The sequence below is a fragment of the Rhea americana genome, unplaced genomic scaffold (genome assembly GCF_003343005.1).
Source record: "Rhea americana isolate MKP2758 unplaced genomic scaffold, rheAme1 scaffold_164, whole genome shotgun sequence".
NCBI lineage: Eukaryota > Metazoa > Chordata > Aves > Rheiformes > Rheidae > Rhea > Rhea americana.
Genome location: NW_028185750.1, coordinates 184,575 through 210,963, shown reverse-complemented (window position 1 = coordinate 210,963; position 26,389 = coordinate 184,575). Strand labels below are relative to the sequence as shown.

Below are 26,389 nucleotides of genomic sequence, written 5' to 3'. Positions count from 1 at the left end.
TATCCCCTGTGCCCTTTTCTAGGTCATCCAGAGTAACGAAAATAATTTGAAAAGTCATATGTAAGTATCCCTGTCAATGATCATGGAATCTTAGCCTAGATTGACATTATTTTTTTGTGTTGCAGTATTTGTATTTAGGTTAGGAGAGTAGAGGATTTCTTACTCTGGTTTCTTACTATTTATTTAAATGTCTTAGAATGAATACTTCCATGATTCATGTCTAGACTTAATTCAGATTATCCTGAAGCTTAGTCTCCTATTTGCTCAGAGTAAAGCATGTCTGAATAAACTTGCTCTATGCACACAACTTCTAAGAGCCATCAGGCCAGCACTGTCCATAGGATAGAAAGTGCTCATCTGCAGGATGCTCAGAAGACACAGGGGTCCAGTGTACTAAGCTAAAAGCTTCCCCAAACTTAGAGGAACTTTTAGTAACTTAAAGCCTTTGGCAAGGTGTTCTTTGACAAAGTATCTGATTATAGAGGAAGTTTAAAAAAATAACTGTGTTCAGCAGTCACAGTGCAACTAAAACATCAAGTTTGCACAATAGCACAAGAGCTCTTTGCACAATCCTTGCAGAATGTAGTGGTCTCATCTTCCAAAACCTTTTAAATTTTACCTCCCTCTAAAAAAAATAAAATAAAAAGTCTCTGAGGCAGCATACTTAGAAATGCATTTAAGTGGAATTTAAGTGAAGGCTCATGAATGTTTAAATTGACTGAAAGGCAAAAGTGCAAAGTAGCCAGTGTGGTTTAGCAATATCAAAAATACCAGCTTCAAATGTCAACAGAAGTATCATGGAAAAAAATGATTACAGAATCATCATCAAACAGTTGAGGCTGGAAGGGACCTCTGGAGATCATCTGGTCCAACCCACCCTGTTTGAGCAGGGTCAGCTACAGCAGGTTGTCAAGGGCTTTGTCCAGTCGGATGTTGAATATCTCAAAGGATAGAGACTCCACAGCCTCTGTGGGCAAATCTTAGAGGACAAACAGTTGCTTAAATTTTTCTATTAATGGTCACTGGGACTTCAATCACAAGAATAGCATTTGTTTTTAAAAACTTTTTAATCATTTGAAATTTAAACTTCATTTAAACATTAAATGAAATTTGTCTTTTTTGCATTATTTGCAGGAAAAGAATTGTTAAACTTCAGAGCTAGAGCATTCATGTTACTTTTCTCTTGCATCTTACTAATCGTTGAGGCATGTATTGCTTGAGAGGGAGAGAGGAGACAGCTAGTAGGGCATATATGTTTTTCTGTTGGATGGTTTTRCCAGTACTTCTGAAGAATTGATATGATTGGGAATACTGAACACTTTAATCAAATAAAGGTTTTGTGGAAACTCACAGCTCTATACTTTGTACAATGAGAGACTTGTAACTTTGGTGGATTTGAATGGTGTTTGGCTTGAGGAAGCAACCCCTAACACTGATTATATTTAACAACTAAAACCCCCCTCTTGATCTGTGATGCTATATATTTGGCGTTGGTCTTCTAGCCATGCCAGCTGGAGCTGACTTACACCTCAAGCTATTTGTAGCACTGCTTCTGCTCAGCAGAACGTTTTTGATTGGATACAAATGGAAAGCTATTGCAGAAACTGTTTAGGAACTTTGCAGTCTTACTAATTAGAGAGGCAGTGGCTGTATTCTAAGCTAGCTGTACGTGTTGGTGAGTTTGTAAATATATTACCCTGGCTGTACTTCTGCTGTGCAGGAATCAGTAATGCAGACAAGCTGCAGTAAGCAGGACATGGTGCATCAGAGAAAAATACACGCACACAGTTTTTGTGTGGTTCTTAATGGAATTACCCTGCCAATAGAGGAATTAGCTCATAACTTGAAGAAAGAATATCTGTATCTCCTATACGAGAATTCTTTAAATCTTTTCTAGTTCAGTGGTGGGTGGTCACAAAAGTCTAGTTCTTTGGAGAGTCTGTTAAGTATTTAGCTCTAGTGATGTTCTCTGGCAATGAGGCTACATGCTAATTGGTACCTACAGAGACTATATTCTAAGGACTCTAATTGATTAGGCATTTCATCTGGGATTTTGGTTACTTTTTGTGGAGATGGAGGGAAAAGTAAAATATGTCAGATATTAGATGCACCTGATGTATAGTCCTCTTTTATTTATTTATTATTTTTTTATCTTTTTTTTACTGGCATGGGGACAGAATGACATAATTTCCAGCTTGCAGGCTAGAGTGTATGCCATATTGTAGTATGCCTTTGACCATGCAGTCCTGTAGAAAGAATATTCTCCTCAGTAGTAGAGGGATCTGTTAATGACCTCTTCCCCATCTTGATCATGTGTGTCAAATGTAGGTAGTTGGTAGACTGCAGTTTAGGTCAACCTGCAGTCTGTGGCACATGAATCATAGCAGGAAAGAAACTAGGACACTGCAGCTATTTGAGGTATCTTGAAGGTTGCTAGGGAAGGAATGTCCTTGTTCTTAATCTCTTCAATATTGTGGCTGTTTCCCACTATGCTTCTGGAGCAAATAAAGCCTCACAGGTAAGGAAATGGACACAAATGATATGGAGATGGTAAGTGCATAGGAATTTGAAAGTTATATAAAGACTTAAGTGTTGAGATGCAAGTGCAGAACAAGACTTGGGCAATAAGAAGTCCAGCATGGCACTAAGCTGCACTGTGTGGTTGAGGATGTAGAACAGTGATTCTGTTTTGGAGAATGTAATTTCATAGATCCAGCATTTTCCTTAAACTTGCTCTGTCAGTGAAAAATTATATTGCAGATAGTTTCATTTCAGTGTAATGTAATAATCCTTTTTGTTGATTTATAGCATTTACAGTGGAAGAATTAAGTAGCTGTGTTATGGATTTCAGATCATTTTGAATGTTGAATTATGAGTGCATCACAAACAGGTGTGTACGCTTAAGTAGCTTCAGGTTTCCTTTGTAGTTTAGCCAGAAAAGCTGGAATGGCTATGTTAGGATCCTGGAAGTTAGAAGTCAGTTTAATATTTCACAGATGCATTCAGAATCTAGTGGTGATTTCTGTCTAATCATGAAACAAACAATATATCTCGCCATTAATTATTTATGTACTATTTATTATTTTATGTACTTTCTAATCTGTGATTTTTTGAAGATCATAATGAGACAAGACAGCTGATGAAATGTTCTCCCTTTAAATGTTTTTGGTTTCTGTAGTCCTCAGTTTTACAGGCAATTCTGTTTTGGATGTTTCTAACTGGTTAAACAAAGAGGAGGTGCATTAAAATATATTAATCTTCATTTATCAACTTGTTATTTAAGTGTCAGCAGCCAGTTTTGAGTTTTTTTGCTGCACTTGGTCTGTCTCAGTTTCAAATGTGGACATCCATACCAAGACATGAGTAGATTTTCAGAATGATTTAATTGGATAGCCTTTGCAGTGCTAACTGTGGTTGATGTGCTTGGTATTGCGCAGGTGCCAGAAAATGTGAGGCTATGTAAATTATGAGATTATATATATATATATATATATATATATATATATATATAAAAGAACTTGAGAGTTATCTGATGTTCTACTCTAATTACTACTTTTTGAGTTTGGTAGGTGTCTCCCTGTGCTCAGTATTGAAGAAAAGCTTAAATTCTAAAGGAGGAGGATCTATATCCCTTCAGAAACTATTATTCTTTGTTGTACATTATAATTTGATATCAACAGTTATTCCTTCTAAGGTTTGTTTCCTTCTGTGATTTGATGATGTGACTCTTCAGAACATAGCTTTGGTCTTTCTTCAAATGATTATATACGTTCACATCGTGTGTCTGTGTTTGCCTATTTGTTTGAAGACCAAGTTCTCTTTTTTAACCTTCCTAGTAGGTAGTTATGGTCTCCCCTTAGACTATCTTTTTTTACCCTCTTTCCTTAGCCTCTTTCCATGAGATAAAAATATACTCTGCACATCACTGTTTCCTTTTACCTTAATCAATTAATCTAGATTTAATTGCTTGTTTGGTTTTAATTCTTTAACTTCTTTGGTACCTTTACCAGTATGATTTGGATTTTTTTTTCCATTTTCTATTCCTTGCTGTGCCACCTGGAGGAATCCATATGTGGTCACCCCTTTTCTATTGCATATGCTGTGCTGCATCATTGCAACTAAGGTTCCCCAAGTTTACTTTCTCTCTGTGACTTCCTTGTTCCAGCTAAATTCTCTTTAGGAGCCCTTTCAGTAGATTCCTCACAGCCTGGCCTGAACATCGACAGGTGGGCTGCAGCTTTCTTTATACTGTGGCATAATCACAGCTCTAGACAGCAGAAAACAACTTTGATTCCTCTATTTTGGTGACCACGAGTGCCCTGATTCCAGATCTGTTTATTAAGCATGTGCCTGCCTCATCCTTGGCATTTGTGAGAGCTGAGTGTTGCAGCTACCTGACAGAGGCTATTCTTAAGAAATTTCTGAGCACAGGAAGAATTTTCTGTTGTTGTTTTGGCTTCTACCTCGGATTCCTTTTTCTTTTTCCTTTCTTTTTCTGCTCCCCCCCAATACTAAAACAAAAGTGGCTTAGCTGCATACTTCTGTATTATTTACGTAGCTGCACAGCTCACCTTTAAGTTGAGACTGTATTTCATCCTTCTGCAGGATGCTGGAAACTTATAAAAGTTGTATCAATTTTGTTAAGCTCTGAATGTTGGCTGTAGAAAAATTCTTATTCTAATTCTTCTCAGATTTGTAATACTTCTGCATCATGCCAGTGGAAAAGAGGATGCTTTCATAGTGAGACATTTGACTGATATCCAGGAAATGTAAGCAAGAATATTGTTTTCTGTAGGATATTTTGTAGGTGAGCTGAACTGGGAAACCTACCTGCAAGTTTTGAGAAAAAGATAGTCTTCACTGTGCGGAATTTCCTCRTTGAATTCTTTAAAATGTAGTTTCTGACACTTTGAAAGAACATTGAAACACATAGTTCCTAGGTATAATCAGGGCTGTGTGAGACTCTGATAAGCAGTGTAATATTTAGCTGTTGGAGCATGCAGTCTTTCATAAGAAAAGATGATTTATATATGTACTGTATATGTTAAACTTGTAACTTTAAGAAGTTTTTACCTTGAGACTTTTTCCCAGGTTGGCATAAGGTCTTGTTTTATATGAGTTGAGGAAAATGAGATTTAGCTTCTTTTCTGGGGAACTGTCATGGGAACTGAGAGAGCAGGGGTAATACTGGGCTCAAGTATTTATTATATAAAATGTAAGAMTTTGACAGAGGAAGTACCTTAACTCTAGTGTTGCTCTGTGATTATTCATTTAACTGAAAAATTACAGGCTTCTAAAGGCTAACTCTGATGCAATGTTGCCAGGAATTTCATTACTTGAAAAATAGTAAAACTCGTATGACTATACCTTCTCCAGGTGAAATGGAATGCTAAGCATATTGTTGGAAGTAGTCTGAGTTTTGTTAAATATGTATCCCAGTGTTGCAATTGCATTCCTTTACAGAATGCTTATGTGATTCTGAGTGGCAAGGATTTTCCTCTGCATGGTGGTGAGGAATGGGGAAAGCAGAGTTCATACAGCATACAACAGGGAGTTTGGATTTAAAATAGTAAACATCTGCACAAGTAAAATGTCAGTCCTACTTTGTAGATTTTTCTATTCCATATTCCTCACTGAATCCGTGTGAATTGTATTTCTTAAACTGTTCCGCTCCATTTGTTGATAGTTTTCCCTTGTGTTAAAAGTATTTTGCTATTTCTCTGTCAGTTATTTTGACACTAATCAACATTGCAGATCTTGTTTTGTTTGGTGTCTGGGTACATCATAAAAAGAGTTGCTGAAAGAGTTCAATTATAATATCAGCGTCTCTGCCAAATGTATTGAGCTGTTCTGAAAAGAGACTTGTCTTTTCTGACCCAGATACACAGTTTCCAACTGTGGTAGATGCTGCCAGAAACATGCTTGGCAGAAGGCCAGCAATAAAATTATATTGCAGAAAAACACAACATATTTTCAGCAGTACTTTGTATGGTGCAACAAAAAATTACCTGTCTTCTGAATGCAAAGCAGAAGTTAAAATAAGCTTGCAATTTAAAGTTGGAAGCCTCTTATTCTGACTTTTCTAAAAAAACAAAGAAGATATAAATCCCACCTTTTCTYACCTATTCTCTATAATTTGCAGTTCTTCTCTGTTACTATGTCTTATACACTTCACTCTGTTAGATATTCAMTATTGCTATTAGCAACCTTAGTTGTCCCTCCTGATCTGTTAACATCAGCTTTGGGTAATCTTAGGGTGGTATATGCTATAAACTGTAGTTCTCGTGAGCAGATCAGACGGGTTGAAGCTGTTTCTAATGTTTCAGCTAAATACTACTAGCGTGTGCCTTCCTGATGTAGCATTCAAAAAAATTTTCATGGTCTTATATAGTTGGCCTCACCAGGTGCCTAAACAGCAGTTCATTAAAATGAGGATTTAGAGGACTAGAGTCTAGTGTACTGTGACTCTGCTCCTCTTCCCTCTTGTACTAGCAGTGTTTCTGTGCAAGGTACTGCTTCGAGCTCCTGAATGGTCCCAGGGGTATCAAGCAGTTCATGTCTTCTTTCTAGAAATGTATAGCTCCCTTACYTGGATGTTAAATTGCAGTCCATACAGAGTACAAGTACTTGTTCCTCCTGCTTTTTGTTATTCTGTTCACAAGGACACAAAGCTGGCTAAGCATATTCATTACTTCTGGCTATTTAAATATCTGTCTCCTGGGAATACAACTGACAGATGCAGGAATAAACCCTACTACAAAAGCCTCATCTGAAATTTTTTTTGCCTTGTTTGTCTTGTGCCAAAACATAAACTTCCTCTGTGAAGAATGGGATGTTTAATGGAAACACTGTTAGAATGTCAGGGTGTTTTAGTAACATATCTAATGTGTCAAATTCCCAGTGACTTAAAATCACTTTCTAGAATCTTCTCAGCTCCTCTGTGACCTGATTTGGAGACAGCAAGKATTTACAGTTTAGGGCCACATGATACAGAGGCGAAGTGACTTTCTCAGGATCACCAATGGTCCTGTTAGTGCTAGGAGCTTTTCTTAGAAATTTTGATAGAAGTGTGGGTGGCAGGCCTTGCATAAGTCAACTATGCATTTTACTATTGCGTTTCTTAGTTTGGGCATCAGTTGTTATTCAATGAGGACATAGAGGCAAGTTTCCTGCTATAACTTAGTAGCAAAGAGAGGCTGCTGGATTTACAGAATTGCTACTCATTTTGCATAATGCATTTTGTGTCTGGTGCTGAACTGTCTTCTACTGCCTTAGTCCAGATGGTTGTAGCAGATCTGATTTTTAGTTTTCCTTGATTTAGTTCTGCATGCTGTCAAGTATGCTTTGTTCTCTATATTATATTTACATTTTTTGTAAGAAACTCTTTCTGGCCTGTCATTTTTTTAATTGAAAATTTTCTCTCAAAATCTGAACTATATTAGGCTTTATTCCTATATACATTTTTGTGAAATATTCTTAGGATGGTAATGACTCAAAAGGAATCATACCAGCTTCAACTCAACTTCCAGGATTTTATTTTCTTTCCGTATTATTGTAAAAAAGGTGTTAATGGAAATGAAAGTCCCTTTATAATCCAACTGCATATGCCCAGATCTCAGCCATTCAACGATGAGAAAAGGGCAAGCAGAATTGGTCTGATGACTATCTTTTGTTCAACTCCTTTTGCTTGTCACTGAAGCTTGAAGCCTCTCTTAAAGCAATGTAGTTACTATCCATTTAAGGTAGAGTATTGATAAAGATAGTGGTGTTCTTGCTTTTGTGCGGTAAAAGATTAACACCAATCATAGCTGTAAAACATTCTGTTTTCAGTCTGTTTCAGATTTTCAAAGAGTACTGAAAAAGACTCAGTTCATCCACAGTTGTACCCTGAGGTATGTCTGTTTTCAGACTACGCGAGGTAGATTGCAGATTTGCCTTATAGACAACAGTCTGCTCAGCAATTCACTGAAGCACCAGAATTTGCTCAGCCAGCCATCTTTGTCCACCTGCCTTCAATACACTTTACAAGCTGATAAGCAATAGCTTGCAATAGTCTTCAGAGGGAATTCAGACTGGAGTGTTGCTTGCAGTCTGGAGACATTGTATTGGCCATCTGCTGAAGTCAGCAACACATTCCAGTGCCTGCTCTGTCCCTGGGGTGGAATTGCCAAGTTATAATTATGAGAGATGATAGCAAACTGAAAATGTGAAATGCAGGAGTTGCAGGGAAGAACAAGTATGTGGAGAGATTTAATTTGAAGAGGTAGCTGGTTTGAAATAGATGGTCTGAAAGCATGTATAGTCTCTCTAGTTCGTTATACACTTACTCAAAATCGTATTATTATTACAGAAAAACARACCAAAAAGACCCCGTAAAGACTCTGGTCATTTTCAGGGATGGTGAAACACTGTTAAGTTTAGAGGAGCTTATGACTAGAACATAGGATAATAGTGCCAAAGCATAAATTTTTGCTTAATTTTCCATCCAGCTGTCTCTGYTTGGCTTTCAGAAACTCTGAAGGAAGGGATCTGATCCTGTTAAAGAATATCGCCTTCCTTGATTGCTTCTGGGAAACTATTCGGTAGAGTGTGAGTATACCTGGGTAGGGTATATAGTCTTTGTTGTAAGAAATGAATTCCTTCAAGGCTATTTTACCAGCTTGCTTTTCATAGGCATTTTTAGTATGACCACGTTTAAGTCTTTTGGGGTTTCTTGCCTGCCAACCTTTAGTTGGAGCAGACAGACCTCTGCAGATTGTTCTTGCCTTGCTTCTCTTCATTTTACTCTCTCCTATATCCTAAATTCCGTCATGTGAGATACAAAGAAATAGCTTTGGCAGCTAGTATCTAATAGTTATCAGTCCTGTATAAACTTGCTTTATTTCTTCTTATGTGGGGAAATAGTGAAGAAGAATTCGTGGTTGTCTTTCTCTTAGCATGCTCAAATCTCTATGGGATGCAGCATTTTAATTATTCTGTCACACCCCTGAGGTTGAAGCATCTACTCAGCTTTCAAATCCTCTCTCCTATCTCTGTGCTGTTGCCGAACATGCTTTTAATCCCTAACAATGTCAGTATTCTTTGATAGACAATACGCAATGTATTGTTGGAGAAGAAAGACTGATATATAGAAGAAAAGCAAAACACTTGAGTTTGTGTGTCAGTCTGCAGAAATTTACTGACTGGGTCTCCAACTGCTGCAGAATGTCACTGATAAAGTTATGCAACAATACGTGCAATGAAAGAAACCAGGAGTTTTCTGCAAGGACTTGGGTGTTGTGCTATGCAGTGAGCTTATAGTTTCCTCTCACTCTCAGGTTACTTGCTCTATCATTCTGCACTTTTGTAGTCTCACAAAGCGTTTATTTGCAGTTCTCTGTGCTGTGTTCCATTTCCTAGTTTAGTGCAAGAGGGGCTGCTCTTGCATGATCTTTTAACTGTTGTGCTCTGTGAAAAGGATACAGAGACAGAAAAGGTAGTATGAATTATTTCAGCCAAATGTTCTCACAGGTCTTTTGCCTTCTGGTTTTTGTTGTTGTTGGATTTGTTATAATCTACTTGCTTTTTTTAAAAAATATCAGCTTACAGCTGTTGCCACCTGAAGTCTTGTTTCTTATTGTATAATATCTGACATTCAGGATCCAGGTATGCACTGGGTATTCCAGCTGATAATTACTTTTTGATACTTAAATATAGTGTATTTGATTCCGAATGAGCTGTCAGTTAAAAATAAAGACTTCTTCCCCAGCTAAATATGGAGCATATTTAATGCTTTGGATTTCTAGTCATCTTGGTGTCAGAGGTTTATATTGTCAATTGGCTGACAAATCACACTGAGATAAGTGGCATGAGAAAGTGGTTACATACATGTGGGCATGCTACAAGACAGTTCCTTTCTGTAGCGGTATCTGCATTTTGTTCGTGAATAAACCGTGCAGTGAGTTCCTCTCAATCTTGAAGCGTGTTAGCTTTAATCAGTGGTTTGGCTAAATGTGCTACATTGAGCAGTTATTGGAACTAACATGCTGTTTCTTCTGTTTTCAAGTTGTTTTTCTCTTTTTTTGCAGGTGAATTAGAAAGTGACTCCCAGAGCATCTTTGGCTGTATGAACTCTTGAGCTGTCAAGGGATTGAGAGGCTTATGAAGAGGTTCTGTCAGGCAAAACAGTGCCTATCAAAGACACCAAGGAGGAGAGAAAAGGAGAAAGGGAGGGGGAGAGCTGAAACACTAACAAACCATGGTAGGTATCTGTCTGTTTTTATAGGGTGGCATTAAAAATATTCTCTGTTCTCAGCCTTGCATGGGGTACAGTAAAACAATGGTAAAGGGATTTTCTGACCTTGCACTGAATTAGAGATGGTGCTGCATGCTTTGAGGAAAGCAAATGAGGTTTGATATATTGTCAGCCTTTTTAAACCAGAGAGTTGTCTTCTGAGTCTGCATTACATGAATTATTAAATAAGAATGGAGGGGATGCTTGTAAGGTTTTCTAATAAAATTCACATTAGCACACTGTAGCAAGTGACCTTGAACTGCAGATAACATAACCAAATGCTGATATTCCTCTTCCACACTTTTCTCACAAAAACAAATTTTGATTATTCATATTTGCATGTGTGTGTGTGAAAAACTTATTGAATGTGGTTCTGTGCACGTTTTTAAAGTGTAGACAATATGCACCATGTATATTTGATGACCAAGTGGGGAATCATTTCTCATCTGCCTAGTATCAGCTGCAAATTGGGAATGTCTTAGATGTTGAATTTGTGGGAAGAATTATGATGGTAAGATTCTGAAGATGTGTTCACAGAAGGGGAATAAACCCACCCAATTCCTGAAAAATAGCTGTGGAGAGTAGTTTATTTATATATATTTAAGTCCTCTAAGTGTTGTTATGGAGTGAAAAGAGATGAGAATAAATATAATAAATTTTAAATACAGTCCTCTAATATTTGTGTAACTGATTGCTAATGATAGATAGCCAGGGTTTGTTTAAAAAATAAAAGACTTGAGCCAATATTTGCCGTGGATACAGAGTACAAAGGAAGAAAAACGTTTGACACAGCAAAGTTCTCAATATTTTAAGTAAAAATTGTCCTGGCTGCTGTGTTCTTTTTTTTTTTTTTTTTTTTTACCCCCCCCCCCACACACACACAGCCTAAATTCTCATAAAGAATTGATCCTACCAGTCCCTGCCTACTAGAAAAGAAAAGTATCTTCCAATTTATGAGTTACTAATTTGTTACTATTTGATTGGATTTTTTTCCTAATTTCACAAGATAGAGATGGACGGGTGTGAATTAATAAATCCAGCTCATYAGTTTTCATTGCTGATCTTCAGCTTTCTTCGTTTATTCTTCTCTGTGTATCCAAGTTGTGTCTGGCACATGGGAGGGACCCCCTGGAAGCGTTTTGCAGTCTATGAAAGCACTGGGGGATACATTAGACCCTTGACTGAGTTTCCTGTACTATCTGAATTGTCCACATAGGTAGAAGCACAAAAATTAGGGAAGAAATTAATGTGACATTTACATTTGATAGAAGGGACCTAATGAAGGCAGTGACCAAGAAATCATGACCAGTTCCATAGCAAGAAATCAACCCAGAGGTCTTTCTTGTCCCTAAGTGTGTGTACTGTTACAAGCCTATGAGGCAGGGGGAAAAAATGAAAGCTACTTAGGCTATTAATATTAAGGTGGAACAGGGTTTTGGTTGATGATTCTGAATTCTGGTACTGTCAGCAGTTATCCAAATGTGTCTAGAGATTATTTAGATATTTAGAGCTCCTCCTGACAGAGGTCTGTACTGAGAGAGCAGCTGGTCCAAGTCACTCTTGAGATCAGATAGGTCTCATCTGGACAGGGTAACAAATCACAAGCTTGCTGCACAAGTCACCCAACCAGTTAGGTTTACCTTGTTCAGCAATATCACTCAGGTCCTCGAGTCTCACTGCAAACTGTCTTTACTAATCCCTTCCTATTCATTCATTTTCCACAAAATTATTTCAGTCTTTCTTTACCTGTTCATCTTCATTCATGCTTTTGTAAGTCTGTACAGTTTGCTAGTACTCTCTTGGAAACAGCATTGCCTGTGACTTCATCTGAGGCAGCACCAAGACCATAAGGAAACAGCTATTTAGTTGACTTGTTCTACAATGAGTGGCCATTGTCTCTAGCATAAATTGAGGAGAGACATCTGCTCTCAGCATTTCCAGAATAGACAAAATTGTATTTGGAAGGTGTCATTACCTTTTTCAAAATTGGAATCTCCTCCCCATTCTCCTTGTCTGCCCTCCTTTCCACTTGCTTTACCCAGTCTGTTTTCACGCTAGGATACTTATATCTGATAATTGACTCTATTTTGTGTTCAATGTAACTGTACATGAGAGTAAAGATATTCATAGACCAAAAGTTTTTCTGATTTGTGACTAGTGTGTACAATGTCACTGCCCCTGCTTACAATGGATTCATCAGATAAAGAATGGAATTCAACTTGCTTAGTTTTCAGATGTCTGTAASAGCTAAACTGCTCTAGTTGTCTAGACTTCTGCAGACACATGTAGGCATGCACCTATTAAGCACAATTCATCTTATCCTAAAGTRGACATCAGCGTGAACTGTYGTGCCTGTTCCTCTTACCAGCCTATGAAGGAATTCCAGAAGAATCAGATGGTATCTAACATTAGGTGCTATAAATCCTACTCAACTCCTACTAGGCTTAATGCTGTTTGTGCTGCAGTTTGGGAGGGGGATTTTCTTTGTTTTAGTTTGTTTTTGTTGTTGTTGTTGTTGTTTTGGGGGTGTTTTTGTTGTTGGGGTTTTTTTGTTGTTGTTGTTAATACAAGGTTAAGAAATCACTCCTGCATGATGATAGGCAGTGGTCATCCTAAAGCATTTTTCTACATCTATCAGGAAGGATTTCCATTAAAACAGTGTTCTTCTATTGATAATCCAATAATTTTGTTCTTTTTTCCCCCCTTTCCCACTGTTTCCCACTTCATAACAGAGATCTATCCGATCTTTTGCTAACGATGACCGCCATGTTATGGTGAAACATTCAACCATTTATCCATCTCCAGAGGAACTTGAAGCTGTCCAGAACATGGTATCAACAGTAGAATGTGCTCTTAAGCATGTCTCTGACTGGATGGATGAAAAGAACAGATCTACAAAAAGTGAGGYTGATGTGGAGGTGAAGGAGGAAGCTACAGAGAGCAATGCCAAGTGAGTCACTTGAGCCTCAGAGTGTGTTTCCATATTGCCCTGAATGGGTTCTTTTCCTTCTAAATAAGAGTTGTAATGTTCTTTGATTCTCTTGCATATGAGTGTTCTTAGGAAGAAGTGGATCTGTCTGGACCTCTTGAGAAGAGAGCACATAAAGTGCATGTAATAGTAATAGCCCATAAGATGAGGGGATTAGTAATAAACCCAGCACGGGCAAAAGCTACTCTCTATTTCATTATTTTATTTTAATGAGTTGTTATGAAGTTGCACTTTACAGACAARCCTTTTAGTAACTTCAAGAAAATATATCTCTCAGTAACACTTGCATTCAAGTCTACCGCTGTGTAGCTTAGGGGCTCTTTCAGTTTAAGAAATAAAAACAGATTTTATAAACTTGTATTGTTTATCCAACAAATTAACTTGTCTACAGATCCATTATCATATATTATACGGTTCTGTACTGTGTAAAACAGTTGTTGCTGTRTGTCCCAGTCTGCTGCCTGATAGGATGACAAATTCTGTTGTTCTAGCGTAACTCCAGTAGTTTAGGAAGCTGAAACAACTAGCCTTTTTTTCTTTTTTTAAGATTTCTTGGTATAAAACTTTAACTTGAGTACTGCAGACTCAGTGCCTTCTGGATAATCAATTTCACATGCTCTCCAACTTAGATAAGTATTCTGTCTAGTTTGCAGATGAAAGGAGGGTGAAGCACTAGCAGACCAACAGCATTTTTGTCATGACTTGAAACAGCAGACTTCCATTTCTTTGGTCTTATTAGACAGTACTTCTCCATTGAACTTCTTTGGACTTAATCTGATTGCATGCATAACAACCTGCACTAGAAATGTAATCAGAGAACTCAATTTCCTATGGCATGTGAAATGTTAGGAAAGTCTGCTGCTATATGGGCTTTGCCCAGTGAATTCTGTTCTTAAAACTGATGAAGAAAAGGTACTCTTTATTCATGTATAATTGCTATGTTTTCTGATACCTTTATGGTAGTGAAAGGTTTATTCTCAGTCCTTTTTAAATTTTTGTTTTTCTAGTAAATATATATTATTTACTAAATTATTACTGGTTAATAAGTTGTTTGCATTTTAGGGTTGGAGGAAGGATAAAATTCTTCAGCTGCTTTTAATTTTTATTTATTTACTTGTATAGCCAACTGTAGCAGTAATAGATGGAAATAGAGCAACATCCATTCTGTAGTAAGATACAATTCAGTGTGAGTAAAGGAGAAAGATCTGGTCCTGAATCAGGAAGATTGTATCTGGTTTTAAACTGAAAATACAGTTCACTACCTTGATATGAAAGAGTGAGTGATAACCAGTGTATTTATTAGTTAGTCCTAAATGCATAATGAGGTATGTCTGAAAATTCAAAAATGAAATATTGCTTCCTGCTTTATCATAATAATGTATTCTTGGTAATTTCCATGTCTCAAAATAATTGTGGGAGTAGCATTCAGGAATTAAGATATGAAGCACTGCTCTGCTTCACTATCCAGATGTACAAGTTTAGAAACAAACATGTATTAACTGAGGGAAAAATCTGTATGAGCAGGAGGAGCAGAGAGCATCTATGACTTGGTCAAATCTCCCAACAGAGTTATGAATTCTACAGAAAATTCCTCAAGTCTCAGTAGTATTTTTCCAGGGGTTCCTTTTTTTAATATTTAAGCTTGTCTTTGATTTATCTCTAGTGCTAGGTTAAGAGCTTAGGATTGGTGGGAAGCAATCTACTTATTCTGCATAAGGTTTAAATGGAGCACCATCTATTCAGTATATCCAGATACAAAATGTTCAGCAGTGTCAAAGCCATCATGTGATAGCCCTGAAAAATTAAATGTATAAATGGGCCTCAGTTTGCATGTGGTTTCCTATGTTCCCTTTTTTGACTGATAAAAATTTAGCGGACACTTCTGATCATTGTGGCKTTTCCGTGTTAGGCCAAGCTGTGATGTGTCACTTCTTTGGTGTGAAATRTACTCAAATAGAAATAGCAAAACATTTAAGTTCATGAATAGTTTTACATAAATTAATATATAAGTTGGTTTAAGACAGCGTGATTGTATTGCCTTTGGAGAATAATTATACTGGATCGATAGACTGCTTCTCTACAGATGGACCATTAAGCATTGTCATCTTCTAGAGGAAGGTAATTAACTGCAGTGTTCTGCAGAGGAACATTCTTTCTTGACATGCAACTCCTGATGTGCAACGTGCTATATCTTTTATTGGTGATTTCCTATAGCTGTTGGCAGCATTTTAACTTGTTTTCTGATGTGGATAAAATATGTCCAGAATGACTTCTCTTTTTTAAAACAAACAAACAAACAAAAGTGGTCCTGCATTACATACTATTGAGTCAGCCTCATTTTCACAGTTGTATGTGCAGGATATTTCATGCTTGTCATCTAATACAAATTTAGAGTACAGTTTCTGTAAAAATCCATGTTTCTTCTCCTAATACAATTTGTCTGCAAATGCCTTTTCAGAAATCCAGCAGGCTGAAGAATAACTTACATGTCAGGTGCTGCCTGTCAGAGCTGTGATGGGACCCCCAACTGCAGTCTCTAACTGTTCTGGATGTTACAGAAACTGGCCCAGAACCTGATACGGGATGTGCAGTGTTAGTCTCTGAGCTCAMTGGGGCATAGATCTTTGTCTGTTCCCACCAACATCCTTCGTGTGTGTGTGTGGTGGTTGTCAGATCTTGACTCTAGTAAGTATTGCTAACAACATGTGTCTGATACAGTTTTTCCTTTACACTGTGTTCCTTTAAACACACCTATTAATTAGACCTGTTGATAGTGCTAATGCAGGCAGTATTGTTGTGGTGTGTGGAAGCCATGCTGACAGAGCTACCTAATGTTTCCCTTAAATCCAGAACCTGCTGCTATAACAGGCCTCTTCTGCCAGTAGTCTCATCTCAGAAATTCTAAAAGTCCTGGATCCATCCTTTAGCCAAGATTAAAGGAACCATGAGACATTACTGTATCCAAGGCTGGGCAAATCTTGGATACAGATTAACGGGGAAAGAAATTTAGATCTTCTGATAGATATATTTGGCTTTGGCAAAGATATGCTTGTCTGTCACTGTTGTAGTAGGATAGTAAAACATGGTATTTCTTTGCATTGCCTGTCTCCAGTTCACAGCTGGGCATCTTAGCGTGGACTGCCTTGGCAGTTTAGGCTGATCTGCTTTGTTGGGAATTGAGATAGCTTATGAAACCGGAATATATATTCAGCCTTCTCTGCAACCACTCTGATAGCCGTGGTAACTTCCAACCAAGAGGATGGGTGAGAAAGAATGGACTGCTGACAGTAGTAAAATCTTAAATTTTTATAGYTAAAACTTTCAAGGTCATTTGACAATTTTCCAAAATAGACAATTCATTTGTTCATTGTTAAGGCTTTACTTTGCAATTTGAATCTTCAAGACCMAGTACAAAATATTTTATATGTGAATCTCTCCATATTGTGAAAGAAAGGCAGTTACTGCTCCTACCACTGCACGTTGCTGGTTGGTCAGCTTAAGCTTTGAAAACAAGATTTGACAAAGCTTATCAGATGCTTACAAAAATCTTGATTTTTCAGGTATTTAGGGAGGTATATGTATACATGCACCTTTTTTATACTTATAGCTTATATATTTATGTGCTTGGGGATGGATAATTTTACTGATCACTTTACAAGCTGAAAGGAGCTTAAGTTGTATATTACTCTACCACGTAAATTATATTTATGCTAATTAGACATTATTTCTAAAGGAGTTCTGCTTCACCCCCACCCCCCATGTCTGCATCCAGATACTGGCAAAGTAGTGTGGTTCCAGGGTGGAAGTTGGGGAATTTTTTTGTTTTGTTAGATTTTGTTTGTTTTGCTTCTAGCTATTCTAGGATAGCTACTAGTTTGGGGTGGTTGTTGGTTCTCTGGGTCCTGCCTTCTTTTCTTCTGTCTGTTCTGTGAGCATAGCTTGTTCCTGCCTTTCCATTTAAAATAATATATTAACATTAAAAAATGAAGATATATTTGAGCAAAACTCAGGATCTGTTTTATGATCTTGGATCACAATGTGATTGATAGTTTTTATGTACTTCCCCTTCCTCTGCATGGTAAGGATGAGCCAACAGGACTGCTGCTTTTTTGACTGAGGTGGTTTACTACTTTACTGGTTACGCTTTTTCTAGGGTTTTATAATGGTGATGTGCTAGTAGTTGGTGCCACAGTGTGAGATGTGTTGTGTAATAATAACTACTTTTGAACTCTCAACAGATAAATGTTTTTTGCACTCTTTGCTGTTTTTATGCAGTCTTAGCCTACTAAGTTGATCTTTGTTGCAGTTTTTCTCTCAATGCTTAAAACTAAAGTGTTTTTATGTTATTTTGAAAATTACTGTAGCTTTTAAATATTCTCTTGTACTTTCTCTAAAGAGTAGAACCCAGTTCTCGAAACTTTATGTAGATTTCAGTGGTGAGACTTGTTGAAGGAATTGCACCAGGAAGACTATTTGAAATTAGAAGCTTTCCTGAAATGTCAAGTTTGTAGTATGTTCTAAAACATCAAAATTTGTCTTTAAAATTATATGATCACAGATTTGAAAATATGGGTCAATTAACAGAAGCACTGAAAAGGGTGTGCAGCTGTGTTAAGAGATTGAGTGTCAGTAAAAGACAAATAACTTCTGAAAACAGGAATCCTCTATGGGAGCCTCTCTAGATTAATTTTCATGCTGTTGGTAGATCTGCAGCTAGTGGGTTTGGAATTTGGGGGTTCTTTTGAGCTCTATGACTTGAGCTATGCTACTTTTGCGTTGATGTGAATTGCAAATCAGTGCTTCAATTAATTTTGTGGGTTTCTTTTTTATAGGAACTACTTGCATAAAAGGAGTCCATGCTTTTTATTTCTAATTAGCAATATAGTCCTTTAGCAATATAATCAGTTGATCAGTTTATGGCTCCTCACTGTGATAAGTTAATACAAATATTTCTGATGCACGAAAATACCATTTTAATTATTTGGAATTGTTTCATTTCCAGGGATCAAGGTGGCCGGACTTTGTGTGGTGTTATGAGAATTGGCTTGGTTGCAAAGGGCCTGCTGATAAAAGATGATATGGATTTGGAACTGGTTCTTATGTGCAAAGAAAAGCCCACAAAGACCTTGTTATATATAGTCAAAGACAATCTCCCAGTTCAAATTCAGGTGAGTTACTTTAGGGTAGTCCTGTAATAGTGGCTGATAGCACTTCAAGGTATTTGTGTAAAGACTGAAATTAATTTATTTCAGGAAAAAATAGAAGTGGTATAGATAATATACTTTTAGTCTAGAACATCTAGAGTGTGTGCAGTTTTTTTTATTACAGCTGAAGTAGCTATTCACAAAATTTAACATCTTATTCCTGATGTTGCCCAATCCCTATTTCTGATATCAGTTTTCCAGTGCTGACAGCTAAACTTTCTATTTGGTAACTAACCAAGCCAACTTTTGTTTTTTGGTCTCACTTCTAACGTGGTCTAAGTTACAGTCTCAGAAATCATGCCTGCTCAAGCATGAACACATTTTTCAGTCTGTATTTCTTTTGGTTTGGTTTGGTTTGGTCTTTACTTCAGAACCTGAAGTTCTACATAGCAGCAGTTTTGCTTTGCTTAGGCTTTTCCAGGAAAAATGTCTCTGTGCTTCTGAAGTAAAATCAGTTAGTTTAGGTGATCACTCATTTTAGCTCATGATAATCATGAGCTTATGATTCTTTTTATTTGTGAGTATTTGGTTCTAATGTTAGCACCCATTAGGTAGCTACCTACAACGAATATGGTATCCTTAAAGCAGTTAAGGATAACACCTTTTTGACAGAGTTCTGATCCTATATAAGCAGTCCAGCTTCCGGACTGTGACACACTATTGCCTAGAAACTGTGCTCAAAAATATTCTACTGCAAGTATCTCTGTCCAAACTAAGTGATATAATTTGATCTGCTTCACTCCAGAAATGCTTTGCTGCCTTGTGTTTATTTCCATATAGACAGTATATATTTTGCCATTCTTGACAGCTGTTTGTTCTCATTGTTCATTTGCCTGCATAAAGGGCCTTGGTTTTAGTGAGATAATGTGCCTGCAGATGAGGCCCTGTTCATAGCTGAAAATGATGGTGATTTATCAAGTAGTTAAGAATAAAACTTACTTGTTTGTAGTGAGATATGAGATGAGATGAGAAGGGTTGGAATCAGTAAGAAAAGATAATGTATGCTTCAGAGAAATGAGTGAGAACAGTATAATGGACATAATTAAAAGACTGTAAGACTGCGAATCTAGTGGACAGTAGGTGGGATCCTATGGAAAAGCATTCTGAGGGAAAGACAATTAGAAAAGCTCAAGGTTTCTCAAAGAAAATCATTACTTTGACTTCTCCAAAGCAAGTACTAGTAAGTCTAAGCATAGTAAAACCAGTGTGACTTAGGCAGGATCTCATTAAATAAATAGAACATCAAATAGGAATTGTTCAGATAAGACAAAGCTAACTCATGAAACAAGCTACAACTATCGTGGGCATAAAAGGCAATAAGGAGAGGTTCTGTAGACATATCAGATGCAGGAGAGACAAGAAAGTGTAGGCCCATTAATGGTGAAGGACGGCAAATGATGTACAAATACATTATTAACCATTTGTGCTTTATTCTTCTTTGAAAGCTAGTTGTGAGCAGATGCTTAAATGATTTCATCCCAACAGCAAAAGAAGTTGGAGGAGCACAGATGAAACAGGGAAAGAAGTAGTTGAAACATGTTAGATACATTCTAAATTCACAGTATTGCTAAAACATACCCAGAAATTTGAGAAGCTACCTTTAGGACTCTGAAGCATCTGTTATCTCTGTGAACTTCTGGAAGCTGAGAGAGCTTCCTAAGGGTTCCTTAAAGACCTTGCAGATATAGGTCAGTTGAGATAACTCTGATATTGTGAAAGTTGTTGGAAAAATATATTAAGAAGTTTGTGCTGTTATCTGCAAAACCAACAAAGTTACTTGAGAATAGATCAATTTAAAAAACACTCAACTGGTGCACGGTCAAGAAGATCAGCTTTTCCAGCCATTCTCAAGGGTCTCTCCTGGAGCTAGTAGTAATAAGTAAAGTGGGTGACAGTGGACCTTTGCATCCACTTTGAAGTGCTGTGTGGAGAGAGACAGTTTGGAGAAAAGCCGAAAGAGAATACTGAGAATGAATGTCTAGGAAACCATTGAGGAAGGACTGAAATTATCTTTGGAAAAAGTCAAGATTGAATAAAAGTGTAAGTTTTCAAAAAAACGTTAATGGTTATTTATAAAGTGATAGTGAATCAGTATTTCGTGTGGCTACCAAGGGTAGTATGAGAAGTAATTGGACTTGTGGCAAGGGGCAAACTTGTTGCAAAACAGGTTGTATAAATTGTATCTCTGGCTGGAAGTTAGACTAGGCTGTTTGGAGAAGTTGTGAAATCCCTGTTGCTGGAGAATCTGGAGAGCAGCTTAGACTGTAAGGAACGGCCAGGGTCCATTTGGTTGGTACTTGCCTCACGGCAGGTAAATATACTAGGTGAGCCAGTGCAGCTCCKATACCAGAGCATGGCCCTGGGCTGACTTTGCCATCCATTTGCACTGCCAGTTACAGGTGTGCTTGTTACACTGCATATGAGGACTTTCACAGCTAGAGGCAGCACTGCCAGAGACGTATGTTCCTCAGAACAAAAGTGGCTAGCAGATTTTCACACCAAGCAACAATGAAAGTAAACTTCTGTCTTATTAAAAAGAAAAAAAAAGTGAAAAGGTGCCTTTCTAATGAGACTACTTAGTATTGCTTAAAAAAAGAAGAAAGAAAAAAAGCAAAATTTAATAACAATGTGTTGCATTTTTCTGTTTGTTTTTAAAGAAGGAGGCAGCACCATATTTGTTACTGCAGTGTCTTATAGGCTTCTCATTAGTTCGAGGCGTTTACATTTAAAAAGATTCTGCAGTTTCTCARTTGACTGGGAGATCCTTGAAATCTTTCTTGGTGACTTACAGAAACTTACAGAAGAGAAGTATCTTGTGGAGGAACATGTAAATGAGGCAGCTATTATAATTCATAACACAAAGGAGCCCAAGCTAACATTGAAGGTGATACTTACATCTCCTCTCATTCGAGATGAAGCAGAGAAGAAGGAAGGAGGTACACAGAGTTTTAACTTCTTAAGACTGTTCTATCTAAATGCTCTGACTGTGCAGCACAGGGTTAGTTAGGAATTAGGTTTTTAATTGTGTATCATGTGCTCAATAGATTGACTGTTGCCACAATACATTATATTGTTTGTGCCTTAAACAGACAAATTAATCTTCATGTAAATATGCTTAATTTTCATTTGCAAGTGTTATTGTTACAGTGTTAACTCTGACATACAAATAGCTCTTAGTTCAACTTTTTCAGGCTTATTAGTTGATCTTCAAGCACCCTAGCGCTGCACAGTCTTGTTTTCAAATTAAGTCAGTCAAGTGGGATTGCTTCATAGTATCTTGACAAACTCATAAAATTRTTTCTCTTTTTACACAAAATAACTCTCCTGCAAAGCTCGCAAGTATGTCCTTCTGGCCCTCAGTTTTTATTAATTATTGATAYATACATGTATGTTTTTAGCTTTAAGAATCTCCTAACCAGGATACAGTTGAAGTTACAGTACTATAACACAGCACTTTTGCTTCTGAATTAAATATTTTACTTCATATTCTTAGTACAAAATAGATTTAGAAAATTATAACTTAGTTTCTTTCTATTCCTTCTCCCTAACTATGGTGACATCCAATATAGTGACAAACCTCTCTTAAGGAAATGCTGATTCTTARTATCACTGAGGCTGGAAACAAGGAGAAATAGAGAAGAGCAAATGTAGCCATATTTTGTTTTATTTTCAAAATCCTGTCAGTAATTTCTGCTTCCGCTTCCCAAACCTATCCCTGGAAACTTTGCCACTGGATGATGTCAGACCTTTGACCAACTGGCCACTCTCTGTCATGACAACTGAGGCAGCTGGGCCCGTGTGGGCTAGGGAACTCCCTGTTGCTCTTTTCCCATTTCTAGACTTGCCACAAGTCCTTTGCTTACTCCCCTCTCCCACGTGAACCACCGATACAATGAGAAATGTTGGTCAGTTTCTCTTCATTTCGTTTTGAGGCAAGGGCAGAAAGTATCTGTTTTCAAATGAAATGTAGCACTTTGGCAGCAGTTGGAAGCAGAAAAATCTTACAAAACAGATGAATGGCAAAGATTCCCTAATCACAGTATGTGCCTATTCTCAAATTAGTAATCATGCTCTTTTGCAACAGCATTAAAAATAAATTGCACATTATTTCAGTTGCTCTTCAGCTTTCCATAAGATGCTGAGATCAGGCCTGTTTTTATCGCAGCTGATATGTGTTTGTGAGAGTACCAAATACAGAAGAAATTTTAAGGAGAAAGTGTCTGTAAGATTCCTGTAAGGGGATACAATTTTGCATAAAGGCTTCTGTCCAAGTATTTTCTTCTAACGCCCCCCCCCCCCAAAAAAAAAATAAAAAAAGCCATTGTGGCAGTAAAACTTTGGGACTCCATGAATTCACAGTACAAATTGAATGAGGATTTGATTTTTATGCTTTTCCATATTTAAAATGTGTTCAGTATGGTAAAATACTTCTCAAAATTTTGTACTCATTTTTTTAAAATTTTTTTGCTAGTGCTTTTGGACAGCTGCTAGGCCATCTCTTCTGTAAAGCTGATGAGGACAGTTGATAGGGTAATGGAGCTTGTTTTAAAGCTCGTATTCTTTTGTATAGAGTTTAAATGTCTGATTCATCATAAGTGAACAAAGAAATCTACCATATTCCTTTTCAAAGATGTGTGAAATGTTATATATATGCCACTAAATAATTAAATCCTCATTTAAGGGGAAAAAAATACTGCTTTTCATAATTTTTGCAACCATTTAAGTCACTTTAAGATTCAGACCAAAAAASTTTTATATCTATTATCAAAGGAAAATAGTCAGAGAAAGTGTCCAGCAAAAATACCTTGATCTCTAGAGAAAGTACTGCCATATTCTTTTGATACTCCTGAAAAACACCAACAAAACCTAAGTGTATTTTCTGTGCGTTTAAAACTGTTATCAGTTTATTCTATACATCCTTTTGAATCAAGAAACTCAAGGTGTTTTAGAGCTCGCTTTTCATCTTACTTGTAAGATAGGCCGCGGGGCCGCGGCGCCGCGGGTGCCAGCCAGCTCGCGGCCGTACGGGCTGCCCGAAACTGACCAAGGTTTCCAGCCGTTCGGTTAGGCACTAATCTGCCCTCTAACCAAATCAGCAAGGTTAGGTGCAACGGACTTCGTTATCAGTGCTCCCATTTGTTCTGTAGGAATGCTGTGTGTACCTTCATGCCCTGATGTCAGAATGTATTGAAAAACATTCCTGGATTTCTCTTCAGTCCCCACCTTTTTGGAAAAGTGTTCATGTTTAAAATGTGGTGTTTGTCCTATTTGTTTTTGCTGCTTGTTAGCAAAAATAAATAGTGGACTCGTGTGTGTGCGTGCGCATTTCAGTGTTTCTCACAAATGGCTATCCAAAAAGCTCTGCTTTTTCCTGTTGAGTTGAGAGTTCAAACATCTAAAATATCTGCATTCTGTATCATCTTAAAATTTTAACTTTTTAGGAAACTGATTCTTACTCATAGCATCAAGTATAAATTGGACTTTGCAGACTAGAATGTTGCAGCTTGCAAATCGGTTGTTGTTACTGACCATATAGTAACAACAAGCATATGTAATAATAAGCAAGTTCAGTTATAAAAGTGGTGCTGAAATTAACCTCACTCTGTAACTGAGCAACTACTGCATAAACAATTTGCCCTTGCTGGACAGAGACAGTCGGTTTCTGACAAGCCACAGATTGGCCATGTCTCTACAGAGAAGMCACTCTCCTCATAAGGCTGGCTGTATATGAATGAAGTTGGCAGCCACTATATGAAGAAAATAAATACAAGTGGGGAGAGAATTACTGAAGGATTAATTCTATGTTGCAGAGTCTAAACTACTGTCAGGACTTTATTATTAACTTTTTATTAAATAAAAATGTGTAAGAAATGTATCATTGCCCTTTCTAAAATCACAAGAAAAAAAAAAGCTTTGCAATTGTATTTGAAATTTTTGATTGGGTCTCACTTTCCTGACTGGCAGAGCATGAAGAAACATGCCATTCTACTGAAGATGTCGAAAGGGAGTCTGCTGCAAGCTGCTCACCCTCTTCACTGCCTGTTCTCATCATCTTTCTGTTTAATAGAATCTTGCACCCAAAAGTTGGCTGACTGCAGCATCTACAAAAGGTGCTCAAGACACTTGTACTGAGTTTGCAATTGACAGAATTCTCCAAGAGACTTGTAATTTAGACCTTTGGAAACAGCTATAATCCTACTGCAAAAGTAGGATTTTAGCCTATTGAAAACAAAAAATTAATGAGAGCAGAAAAGCCTTCTCATTCACGTGTATAACAGCTGATGCATATTCTTTTTGTAATTTAAAGGCAAAATTGGATTATTCCTCAATAACTGCAACATACTTTAGCAAATTCTTATGCAATAGTAAGCAAAAGTCCTTACAGATTTGATGATTCAGCTTCATTGCAAAAAAAGAATGATTTTGCAATCAGTCACCTTTGCCATTTCTAACGTTTTAAAATAAGATTCTGATCATTCATTGACAGTAGCTGTTTTATATAATACATGAGCTTTAAGCAGATGTTTATATTGTCATAATAAAAAGTTTTATTGTAGAACTACTTAAATAGATGTACATCTAGTAATTGTGTTCCACAAAATATTACTCCTGAAAATAATGAAACTGCAAAGAAAATTTAGAAGCAATCTTCTGTTCCAAAGTGACCTTTCATGCTCATAGAAATCCTTAAAACTTTGCAGCTTTTATTTGGAGAATAGGGACGAGGTGTGATTAATCTCAGTATTGTAATGCTGTTACAAGGGCAATAAAAAAAAAACAATGCAAATATCTGCTGTGAAGTTCATCGGGGTCAGAAAATACGCTTATAGCACTTAAATACTCTGCTGACAGCAGAACCAGCAGAAGCAAGCTGCAGCTATGAACTGTCAGGCAAGATGCCTCTTTCTGTTCAATTTTACACTGTTTTTTGTTCTGGGCTCTTTTATCCACCATAATATAATGTGCTTTTACCAAAATAACCTTCCTATTGAATGGCATAGGGGGTGAAGTAAATTTAACGCTGAAGATGTAATTATATTTGCAACCAATACTATCCAGAATAATTATGAAAATGTATTTTGAAATGTTACTAACAAATTGTATATTTGTACACAATGATCATACTTTTTTCTCCCTACTTGTCCTGCATATTTTTATGTTTTGCTGAATACTGGATTTTGCTTATCTAGCATAATCTTCAATTCGGACTGACTACTATATTTCAGTCAGACCTGCATAGATCTCTGGAGAAATGTCTGTTATGAATAATGAAAACACTATTTTCCAAATTCTTTATTTTGAAATAAGAAGTAATTGTGTATCCTTAGGAGAGTAACTTCCTCAAGCTTTTAGATGAACCACAGATTCATTTAGTTCTTCAATCTGTTTGTCAGCTAAAATCTAAAGTCTTTTAAATCTGATCCTGGAGATATGCAAAATCTGTCATTTGTATAGTTTTCAGAGAATCTGGACACTAATCACTTGTTATGATTCTCAAAAAAATATAAAGAATCAGAGAAGAGAGGACTGCTATATAACGTCCCTCAATATAGAATAGTTATTGTTAAAAGCAGTTTATTGCATGCTGGATAAAAAAAGAAAAAGAAAAAAAAAAGAAAAAAAGTGTAAACCTCAACAGAAGACTTCAGTGTCTTGTCTCTCAAATCCTTCTTTGAATTTTTTTCATCAATTTTTGTTGAGAAGAGCAGATTTTTACAAGAGGGGACTATACCACAAATATCTTAATACTTTGGAAGTTCTCAAACTTATTTTCTTCTTTCGTATGTTCTGGTTATATGAAAAATTAATCAAACTGCTTATTGGCATTTTTTATATTTTTCTTTAATGTGGATACATTGGTTAATACTGTTGAAGAAAAATTATTTCAAATATACTCTGAGTACTTTCTCTATATATTTTTTT

The 26,389-nt window shown here is 36.8% G+C and overlaps 1 protein-coding gene across 8 annotated transcripts in view; it reads left to right on the top strand.

Moving 5' to 3' along the window:
* Positions 1-26,389, top strand: part of STRBP (spermatid perinuclear RNA binding protein) — a 68,373-nt gene that overhangs the window by 23,388 nt on the left and 18,596 nt on the right. For 3 of the 8 annotated variants that reach the window (XM_085300452.1, XM_085300449.1, XM_085300450.1), the window contains exons 2-5: positions 10,068-10,240; positions 13,006-13,223; positions 18,265-18,430; positions 21,258-21,402. In XM_085300452.1, the coding sequence (XP_085156578.1) occupies positions 10,238-10,240; positions 13,006-13,223; positions 18,265-18,430; positions 21,258-21,402 (532 nt within the window). In that variant the 5' untranslated portion in view covers positions 10,068-10,237. Of the gene's footprint in view, positions 1-7,830; positions 7,893-8,510; positions 8,590-10,067; positions 10,241-13,005; positions 13,224-18,264; positions 18,431-21,257; positions 21,403-26,389 lie in introns of all 8 variants that reach the window. The other 5 variants (XM_085300453.1, XM_085300445.1, XM_085300447.1 and 2 more) reach the window with 3 other exon arrangements.